Here is an 11841-nt window from a genome sequence, read left to right as displayed (position 1 = left end):
AGAAGCTGTAATTATAGTAACTAGTTTCTTTGAAAGTTTCGAAACCTTAGATAGAGATTAAATTAATATTGCAGATGACATTTATCGCTCAAAGAACACAACGAATGACATCATGGCTGATGGAAGCACATATCAGTAAAAATCTTAATTAGTAATTATACTTAGTCATTTTAGCTATCGCTTTATAAGCTTTATAATCTTATAACATTTTTATCCTAGCCAGTACATAATATAAGGAAACTATATACTATCAGAGGTACATTAGATGATACTATTTATATAAGTGTATCTTCATCCCCAAAATCATAGTGTGGGCTGAGATGACGGAAACACATTATAGAGATTTTGAAGCGAGAATGATTGAATGAATGTGTCGATATTGTCGACATATTTTCTCAATACCTTAATAAACTGTTCAAATTATTTTATTTGCACCATTTTGAGCTAGGACGGACCAGACTCGTATTGAGACATATCCCCCCCCCCCTATATAAGCAACTGACCAACCACACAAATAGATCGTCAGACCTATATATGTTGCATATGTTGATTATGGGTAATGTATACATAATTAGTGTCAAATAAAATACAATTTTATTTACCTCTAAGAAGGGAGGAAACACACGCACTTATCTCGATGGCGGCGCTATTTCGAATGTATAATCCCTTTTTTCACAGTTTATTTACATGAACATTAGAGAAGAATTGTACAGACTAGAAAAACTGTCAAACGTTCTAATGAATGTCCGATAATTTTAGGTAAATCTTCACTTGTTCATCCCAAAACGCCATTAACAGTTTTCCGCGACAACTTTTCGGGCCTGGGGTTTCCGGTCATTCTGTGTTGTGGTGACCCAATATGGTGACCCCGACTATTTGCGCATGCGTCCAAGGTTAAGCGTGAAAATTGTCGAGAAACCCTTGGCAGCTGGTTACTGTTTACCATGTTATCTATTTACTTGGCGACCTTCAAAGATCTCCCATTTTTGGACCGTTATTCTACATGAGTGATAAAGTGTACATGATGTAGTCCAGGGGTTCAACTGAAACGGACCTGTATTTGGAGCTTCTTGAGGATTCCATGCATTACTAGTTCGTGAGATGTAAGTTTGTTTTACCACTTATAGTTTGGACAGTACAGAATAAATCTGTGTCATTAACTGGTCACTTTCATTCAAGTAGTTGTACTACGTGACATTCTCATTGGTGTTGTTTTGATCATGGACCTTACTTTATTATTATAAAAACAAAACATATATTAAAAATTCAACCAAATTAATATATATAAATTTAAAAAATAATATTATTAATGATAATATTATCCCAAACAGTTCATCAGTTTTTAAACACACCTTTTATCCCTTCAAAATGAGGTTTTAAAATCAGTACTACAAATAATATGTTCCTGTTTACTCCTTCAGAAATGAATGTCTCTCCTATTGGATATTGCAATAAACAGCCTAGATCTGTCATCTATGAATTATGTACATAAAGTAAACCCCTATAGGTGGAAATCATCGCATTTGTATTAGTTGTCACAATAATATGAGGTTATTACGAGGCTTTCACAAAGTATGCACAAAGACAGTAGAGTCAGTGTGAGTTTCGACTGACATGCAGCGCAAATAAGACAAACAAAACATCACTGAGCAGTGAAGTTGCTGAATTTTTATTTCCCTTTAATAATTACCCTAGCACAAAGCAATCCTATCTCCCATACGAAGGATCAGCTTCAGGAACAACTTGGTTATCAAATTCTCTCTAAATATGACACCGGATATGACAAAATCGTCAAACACTTCTCTAAGATAATTATGGAACAAAAGGGTATTTTTTTTTAGTGAAATCTCACTCACATGTGACTTTTTCTTGATTCTATAAACAATTGCTTTTTGGCCTTTGTAATAAATTTCACTAGTTCCATGGCCTGTCATAATTCAAACTAGGTTAGATAGAGTTAATTTATACTCAGTGTTCTCCCCAGGATGTAAACAGCGTGGCGGTCCCGCCACAGTGCTTCGATTTGCCGCCACACCGGTCTGACACCGCCACGGTGATTAGCAAGACCGCCACAGTGCTTTTTTCATTGGGGATTTCGTCACGCTGGTCGGCCCGACCGGCACTCAAAATTAGCGACCACCACGGAAACGCGTCCGACTATTGTCATATTGTTATTATACTTACGTACCGACCGACAAGCATCCTGCCAGTCGTGGATAATAACTTGTAAACAAAAGACATAGTCGTGCGATGTGGTATCGGCTTTAAACAATACAAGTCAATTTTGTAAAATTAGCACCTCTTTGTTTGTAAGTAAATATTTTCTGATGATAGATGCAGTCTTTAGATTGATAGCTAAAATTCATTCAAAATCAATTCCACCCCGATGTAACATGGGCAAAGCGGAGTTCACGATCAGTTTAATACGCTACTCAAGAAAAAACAAGGTGTTTATTGCGTGATTGGGTAAAATACATTTGAACTGTTATCATCGTGAATCATGTAAAAATTCTTCTTTCAAGACTTCTTTTACCTTTCAAAAATTGCTAATCACCTCTTTCGAATACCATCATGCAGGTTTCATCTAAAATCCATACCAACACATCGTGCTACGACATCGCTTTACTTCCGCAATGTAATTTTTATGATCACGATCATTCGGAAAACTTCGGGTTCTACCGGCATTACCATGCGGCATTCTGATTGGTTAATGGCGTTTTTGACCCACCGGGTCAAAGGACATATGCGGTCAACTAACGCGTCACAGCTATCATGGCGGGTCTGTGTTTTTCACGAAGTGATCGAGTGATCAAAAATAATTTCTCCCGATAAAACTAGTTAAAATTTTACGTTTTATTCATATAAAAAAAGAAGTATTTAATTTTTGCATGGCATCATGACCGAGTAAGAGGAATTATTGGTATAACCGGTGTATAACATCGCGAAGTAAGTTATGTCACGCCGTAACTTTGATGATTGTTTGGAAGTGTTATTTGTTCGTTCATTTATTGTAAATGTAAACGTTGTAGAAGCTGATGGTCGGAATAATAACCAACAATCCGCCAAATAATTACGTGGTCGATTTTTTTGGAGGAGAATTTTGTAGTAAATAAGATCATGAAAGTCTTGAACATAATCCTGGCTGGAACGTTTCAGATGAGTTTCATTTAATCTTTCACAATTTATTTGTTTCTTTTTAGTCTGCAGTATTTGCATTTTGAGAATGTTTCATTTTTAAATTCAAACTCTTCTAAGTTGTGAAACGTAATTTTTTGACTCCAAACAAAAATATTTGCACTGTGACGGAGCTCATTAATATTACAAAAGTGCCCAAAATAAAAGTGTTTATAACACTGTGTAAAGCAAATAAATATCTGCCACTTTGTTTTTGAAAATATATGTTGTTTATTGTGTGGGTGTAAATGTGCTTTGGTCAATTTCTATTATTATGTAAATGATATGCAAATTAGGCCGCCACAGTGGTTTAAATTCCTGGGGAGAACACTGATACTTCTATAATTTATAGTTTATTTCTAGTAACATCAAAGACAAAAATAGGGTAGGTAGATAGAAATAACTATTTATTTTATAACCCTTTTTATAACCCTGAAAATTAATCACAATTAATCTATTCTTAATTTATTATTCCACAGTGCTGGTTGGCCATAACTGTTATATGAGAGTATATTTATCCACTCCTGTCTGTTTTGGTCATCCTCGTATAGAAAAATAATATTTTTTTTATTTTGTTATTTAGAATGTAATAAAATAATGAAAGACAAAAACAAAGCAAAGATCATTAAATTCAATGAAAATAAAATAAATGCAAAATAAAAGTTTGACAACTTTAAAGCGACATTAGCTGTTTAGATTCAAAATGGATCTCGGATCTGGATCTCGGTCATGCATAGACAAATATTGTTGAAACTTGGTATGTACATTGAACTTTTATGAGAACTTAATGCATGTCATTTCGTTCATCAGATCAAACTCAAAATATTTGATGCATTTTTATACACAGAGAAGTGTGTAGGATGTTAATAACTTGGTGTGCTAACCGAAAATACCCAGGTTGCCAAGACATTGTGTAGGTTGGAAGGAATAGTAGGAGTAGAGTGAGTAGTGGAGGGAATAAGGCTTGGACCCACTATCCATAGCAGATATCACAGCAAACATTTACTACAAATCTCAGATAGACTTTAACAGTTACCAAAGGTAAAAGCTAACTATTATAGCACAGATACTGAATAATGTTTCTGTTGACATTTGCTGAATACTGCCAGTAACATTGGTGTACGAATGGACAATTATTATGTCATATCAGAGGTACATTACTTGAGGTTTGCAATGCGCATAGTACTTTATGATGACATCATGCCAAAATCCCATTCAAGTCTCATCTCGTAGATAGCGAGACTGATGCTACGACCTTCTGACATGACATAGACAGTTTGTAATAAAACATGTATTACCACATTGTCATGATTTGAGGCTATGACGTTTAGTTTAGTTATTTGCATAATGATATTGATACATTGTATGGAACATCTCGTGAGTATTTAGACTCAGTTCCAGGCCTAGCAGTTGAGCAATAAACACCTTGGCTACAAGTGCTTCTCTCCAGTGTGTTATTCTCCTCCCAGATCTGGTGACCAATACTCACTTGGTTCACTCTACCTTGAGAAGTCTGTTCTCAGTTTACACACATTCATAGTGAAAAAGTGTAATACATCGAAAATGTACTGAAAATACAGTTATCATAATCCATCATATCGTGAGCAGCTATTTTGATCCACCTGGACATCCCAGTATCCTAGTTACCTCGGGCATGCGCATTCGCATTTTTCTTAGTTGGAACGCTTATGCGAGAGCGATATTGAAACAGGATCTTGGTATCATGTCACCGTATTTGCAAACCAAAAGTAATGTACCTCTGGTCATACTTCTATTATAAGCAACTATAATCACTTGATCAAAATAACATTGCATATAATGCTTTGAAAAAAATAGAAAATAACAAACATATTGACTTGGCTTACAAATTTTTCTATTTTTGTCCACCAATCTTTTGAAAGAAAGGGCAGAATATAAGTGGAACTATTTTGTGAATTTGTGATGTTAGGTGGTGTTACAAAAGAACACTTCAAAAACATGCAACAAGATGACTCCAAAATGAGAACATTAAAATTCTTTAAACACCATTCATCAAGAAACCTATCTAAACAGTTGAATGACAAGTTGTAAGAACATTAAGCACATTTAGATTTAGCTGCCATAAATTACACATTGAAACTGGGCGACACACTAGACCAAAATCTGAAATCAATGAAAGAAAATGCCCTTCATGTACCTTACTTGAGGAAGTTTATTTTATCACTCAATGTAAACTTTACACAGATGAACAAAAACTAATGTATTCTATGTTTTCTCATTTACCCAGTACATGCTTTTTCTTCCTCATCTGATGAAGAGGAATTTATACTTATAATGAGCAGAAATGACAAAAAACTTGTTATAGAATTAATTAACACCACCTTCCAGGGTGCGGAACAGTCAGGTGGACGCCTTCCAAATAGATAGCCCCCAGACTGTTTCGGACTGTCCCAAGATAGACCTATTTGCCAAGCTCCCGGCGTATGTGACATTATTGATCCCATGGGCCCACATGGATGCGTATGCCTTTCCTCCCTTCCCGCTGATTTCCGGGTACTGTAGAAACCTCAACAGAAGCACATCTGCATCTTGATGCTGGTGGCGCGTAATTGGCCAAACAAGGCCGGGTTTCCACTATTGTTGGAAATGTTAGTCAGCAGGATGGCACACTACCAATGAGCCCAGCAGTGTATCACTTACACCCAGGAAGGCTCTCAGTAGACCCGCACATCAAGTAGCAGGATTACGTTGATTGGTGTAGTGGGAGGGAGATTTATCCATGGTTGGCCAGGTAGCTGTTTTTTTTTCGTCCACCTGTTTGACGAGTTAGGTTTACCCTATGCAGCAGGTTATAGGTCAGCCTTGTCACCCACCATTGAGAACTCTTTGGAGACAAGACTAGCCAATTGGGACTTGTCAGTTGTGTTGTCAGCTCTAAGCGAACCACCCTTTGAATCGCTTGAATCAGCACCACTGAAATATTTGATTGGTAGGCATCATTCTGAGTTAGGGGCTCTGTCCTTGTTGGATGATTGCGCTGACAATCAAGCTGTGCTAAAGACACAAATTAGGTTTCTCGCCAAGAACCAAATCCCAGGGCACGATCCACAGCCGATCGTCATCTCCCATCTGGCCAAGATTGCCGGCCCGGAGGATCAGGAGGAGTTGCTTCTATGCTCGGTTTGAGCTTTGAGTTACTACTCGAGACATACTAGGGAGTCGAGGCAGGGCAACCAGCACATATTTATGCTTTATGACCCGTGTAAACAGGACAGACCAGCCTTACTGACTTCCTTTTTTAGGTGGATCACTTCGACAGGTTTGAGGTTTATGTCCGGTTGGCATCCTCTGCACAGGGTCGACAGAGACACCAAGTACGAGCGCATGAGGTTTGTCTGATTGCAAACTCATTAGCTCTTGCGTCAGGTGCCCCCTCGAACACGCTCTGAGGGCAGGCTTCTGGAGAACGCAAAACGTCTTAATCAATTATTACCTAAAAGACACGCAATCCATTGAGGAAGGTCTTTTTCGGGCAGGGTGCGCATAGGTGGTAGAGCAGTCGCGGCCACAGATTTGTGCGGAGATGTTTCTCCCATCAGCATTCCTCGGACATCCCAGGTCTCGCTTTCGGCCTATGCCTTCATGCAGAACTGTTTCGGCCTCTTCTTCTGGGATGCTAGTTACCCCCAGAAATTAGTTTTGGGTCTAGCATCCTCAGGCAATGCCGACCCCGCCAACCTATCAGCAGTACACTGTTACTATGGGGATGACACTGGTAAGAAAAGACTCTGACTGTCTGACTCTGCCTACAGTTCAAAATAGTCATTTTGACTGACCGGAGTCTATGGTGGGTAATTGAATGTAGTGAATTTAGCCAGAGTGTTTTCAACCCGCCTATTCACCTAGTTCATACCCATCATAGACTCCGGGTCCTTCCCCTCTTTCTGTAGCGATTGGCTTTAGTCCTCGTATACGAAGAAAACAGGTGAGTAAAGATGGGGCAAGATGGCGCTGGCCTCTTTGCCTCGGTTACGTGATGTGGAAGAAAATCTATGAGGTCATGGGGCTTCCCCTGACCTAGATTTCTCTCTCTGTCATTGGCTTAATCGCAGATTAATTCCTATAGTTTAAAATAGTCATTTTGGCTGAGAGGAGTTTATGGTGGGTATCGAACAAGGTGAATAGGCGGGTTGAAAATACTCTGGCTAAATTCACTACATTCAATTACCCACCATAGACTCTGGTCAGTCAAAATGACTATTTTGAACTATCATTTCTTTGACATTTTCTGCTGTTTTCTAACCAAATCATTCTTATCATGTATGTGCCAAAAAGGATTCTATATATTCTATTCTATTACAGCCAGTGACTACAGGAAACAATTTTACATTGCAATGCGATGAAAACATGCTAGTAAATGCTCTATCAGTGCTTTGAATATCAGGTGTAATTTGAATATAATTGTCTTATTGTTTGAATATTTGCGGTTGATCATTTGGTATATATTGTATTCTGACAGTTATTAAAGAGATGATTGTTGTGTCATGTGATACATTCACACAGGGTACAATATCTTTGGCCTATTGAGTCTGCTTCATGGGCACCTAATTATTAGCTAAGTTATGTGCCAATCGCTTTCTGGTGTTAAATATCTTTTGTGTATGATTTGAAATCAGAACCTATTGCTCACAACTATCCCACATATGATTTGAAATCCAAACCGTTGTATCACAACTATCCCACGTATGATTTGAAATTCAAACCGTTGTATCACAACTATCCCACATATGATTTGAAATCAGAACCTATGGATCACAACTATCCCACATATGATTTAAAATCAAAACCCTTGGTTCACAACTATTCTACATGTGATTTACAATCAGAACCTATGGATCACAACTATCCCATGTATGATTTTAAATCAGAACCTATGGATCCCAACTGTCCCACATGATTTCAAATCTGAACCTGTGCATCAGAACTGTCTCACATTGATTTAAAATCAGAACCTATGGATCCCAACTGTCCCACATGATTTCAAATCAGAACCTATGGATCACAACTATCTCATGTATGATTTTAAATCAGAACCTATGGATCCCAACTGTCCCACATGATTTCAAATCAGAACCTTTTCATCAGAACTGTCTCACATTGATTTAAAATCAGAACCTATGGATCCCAACTGTCCCACATGATTTCAAATCAGAACCTGTGCATCAGAACTGTCCCACATTGATTTAAAATCAGAACCTATGGATCACAACTATCCCACGTATGATTTGAAATCAGAACCTTTGGATCACAACTATCACAATGCTGCTGCTGATCAGTATTAATTGATGATTTCATGAATGACATTAACTCTGATTTACCTAAATTATGTATCTTATATTTCTCTCTTTTGTTTGTTTTGTTTAGTTTATGTAAATATTCAACTGTAGTGAGTGTAGCAAGACATTGGTTCACTGTCAGAAACTACCAATCTAGCAGAGTCATTCTTATACAACCCTGTAAGTTTAGTATAAACATTATATTCTTTATTTTGTCAAATATTCTTATTTTATAGTGAAAAAAGTCACACTTGAAAAATGTGATATGGTCAATATTGACATGATTCTATTTTGACAGGTACATGTAATAACAACTCACAGTTTCTTATACAAGTGAAACATACTAAAAAATTAAATTAGTGACATTTTCTCATTCACATAATTCATGAGAATCATTAATCGAAATTATGTTTTTCTTGTGATGAAGCTCCATAATATTTGATTTTTCATTCACTGCGAGACCTCACGAAATGCGGGAAAGGTGCAAATCAAATGACTGCTAAACAATCAAATAATTTGATTTTGAATATTTTTTTTATATCATTCAGTGATGTGGTGTTGAGATACCCCTACTACATCAAAAATGTATTTAACACATTATATTAAACACTAATAATTTTGCATTTGTTGCATTTGCACTACAATACTTTTTTGTCTTTTTTAGCTCTGCTGTCGACTTTGTCGAGCGGAGCTTACCATATGAGTGGTTGTCCGTCGTCGTCCGTGGTCCTGTCAATGTTTTACTTTTTCGACTTATTCTTGAAAACTACAAGCCTAAATGCTTTGATACTTGGTGTATATGTACCTTGGGTAGACCTCTCTCAGATTTGTTCATTTCATGATCATATCTTCAATTCTCTAATTTTGGTGAATATTTTTGTCATTTTTGGTAAAAAGTGATATTTTCGACTTCTTGTTAAAAACCGCAAGTCCAATTGCTTGATATTACATATATAGGTACTACAAGTGGACCTCTCTCAGATTTGTTCATTTTGTAATGATATCTTCAATTCTCTAATTTGGGTGAATATTTTTGTAATTTTTGATAAAAACTGATATTTTCAACTTCTTGTTAAAAACCGCAAGTCCAATTGCTTTGATATTACATATATAGGTACTACATGTGGATCTCTCTGAGATTTGTTCATTTTGTAATGATATCTTTAGTTCTATAATTTTAATGAATATTTTTGTCATTTTTGGTAAAAAGTGATATTTTCAACTTCTTGTTAAAAACCGCAAGTCCAATTGCTTTGATATTACATATATAGGTACTACATGTGGATCTCTCTGAGATTTGTTCATTTTGTAATGATATCTTTAGTTCTATAATTTTAATGAATATTTTTGTCATTTTTGGTAAAAAGTGATATTTTAAACTTCTTGTTAAAAACCGCAAGTTCAATTGCTTTGATATTACATATATAGGTACTACATGTGGACCTCTCTCAGATTTGTTTATTTTGTAATGATATCTTCAATTCTCTAATTTGAGTGAATATTTTTGTCATTTTTGGTAAAAAGTGATATTTTCAACTTCTTGTTAAAAACCGCAAGTACAATTGATTTGATATTACATATATAGGTACTCCATGTGGACCTCTCTCAGATTTGTTAATTTTGTAATGATATCTTTAATTCTCTAATTTTGGTGAATATTTTTGTCATTTTTGGTAAAAAGTGATATTTTCTTCTTGTTAAAAACCACAATCATTTATGGTGAAAAATGATATTTTTGAATTCTTGTTGAAGTCCCATTGCATTGATACTATGCATATTGTTCATTTTCTAATGATATCTTCTGTTCTTTAATTGAATTGTGCATTGCTAACAGCGGAGGTATCTCAGCCGAGAGGCTGCTTGTTTATGTTAGATTTCATGCTTAGCACAAGATGACACATTGAACAGAAGTTGGTCTGTTATTTCAATAGTTAGATGCGAAGACTTAATATAAGCAAACTTATTTATTTTCGTGAGTGCTCATAAACTGCATCTATACTAAAATTGTCAACAAATAATTAACAAATAAATAACAATATTGGTCAAAGATTTAAAAATGTTCTAACATGCCATGACCTTATTGAATTATAGATTCTAGTGTTTATAAAACATGGCTTTAAAAAGAAATAAAATGATTTCAATTGAATCTTTTAAATTTTAAATTCATTCCAGTATTTTGTTTTTTTTCTCATCAGGTAAGATTGCATGCCAATATGAGTGGTTTTGTTGGTGATCTTAGTCCCAAACAGGAAAAGGCATTGCAGAAGGTAATGTAAATTTAGTTATTTGCCAAAGTGTGTGTTCTTATATTACAAATGTTCCCTAGAAGTCTATAGAACTTTTAATAGTCTTTCTATAGACTTCTATCAAATTTTTCTATAGACTTTTTTTTAATAGGAGTCTTTTTGAATTTCTATAAATTTTTAGACCATTTTTACCATCATTTTTGTTATCACTATTTTAATCCATAATTAGGCATCAGATGACAATCACAGGCATTCAATACTGTAACATCTTTTAGCTATTTTTTAGCTTTATTTTAGCTAATCCATAATTTTGCTAATTCAAGATGCTGTATATTCTCACAATGAGATTGTTGATACTTCATGTATGGAGTCAAATTTGCTAAAATAGCTTGTAGCTATTTCAACATGTTTTGCAGTATTTATGTCACAAAATAGTGTAAAACAACATTTTTATGTTATTTCTTTGTGATACCAGAAAATACTTAGTGATTGAAATATAATAATATGCATTGGTTTTAAAATGTCAGTAAATTGAAGTAAAGAACAAGTTTCAAATAAAAAAAAATGAATTCATGCACTTTTTTGACAGAAAATGTCTATTCTGTTATACTGAACACCAGTAGACTGTCTATTCTGTTATACTGAACACCAGTAGATCAGTGCTTATAATTGTTAATGTCAGCTTAAAAATCAAACAAGATGTTTTTGGCTGTTCCCATAGTAGGACGTAAACGTCGGTTTGTAACTAAACCTGAGCATAATATATGAAATTTGCAAAGAGTATTCAATCTTCCGAAGTCACTTTATTATTTGACATTATTGTTATTATATTCACGCAAGTTGACCCTTTAACTTTTTTTATTTCTGACCGTTCGGTTATTGTATTTATCACATTCTTTCATTTTTTGATTGAACGCAGAATTTACAGCTCAGTCAAAGTTGTGTTGGATCTTGTGTTGATACAGTGCAGTACAGAATGCACTAAACAGTTTTCAAATTTACTGCAAAAAATGGAAATTAAACATTAATATTAATAAATCAAAAACCATGATATTCAACAAAAGTGACAAACACATTAAAAACCAAAATTTTCACATAGATGGTAG

The 11841-nt window shown here is 35.2% G+C and overlaps 1 protein-coding gene across 2 annotated transcripts in view; it reads left to right on the top strand.

The window, feature by feature from the left end:
- The first annotated feature begins 899 nt into the window (after positions 1–899).
- The window catches only part of LOC144358857 (SEC14-like protein 2), an 80177-nt gene continuing 69235 nt past the window's right edge, over positions 900–11841 (top strand). For both annotated transcript variants that reach the window (XM_085491413.1, XM_085491414.1), the window contains exons 1-3: positions 900–1103; positions 8578–8669; positions 10685–10756. In XM_085491413.1, the coding sequence (XP_085347539.1) occupies positions 10703–10756 (54 nt within the window). In that variant the 5' untranslated portion in view covers positions 900–1103; positions 8578–8669; positions 10685–10702. The remainder of the gene's footprint in view (positions 1104–8577; positions 8670–10684; positions 10757–11841) is intronic.

Source organism: Saccoglossus kowalevskii, chromosome 16, assembly GCF_978046115.1.
Source record: "Saccoglossus kowalevskii chromosome 16, keSacKowa6.1, whole genome shotgun sequence".
Classification (NCBI taxonomy): Eukaryota; Metazoa; Hemichordata; class Enteropneusta; family Harrimaniidae; genus Saccoglossus; species Saccoglossus kowalevskii.
This window is presented reverse-complemented; position numbering and strand designations above follow the sequence as displayed.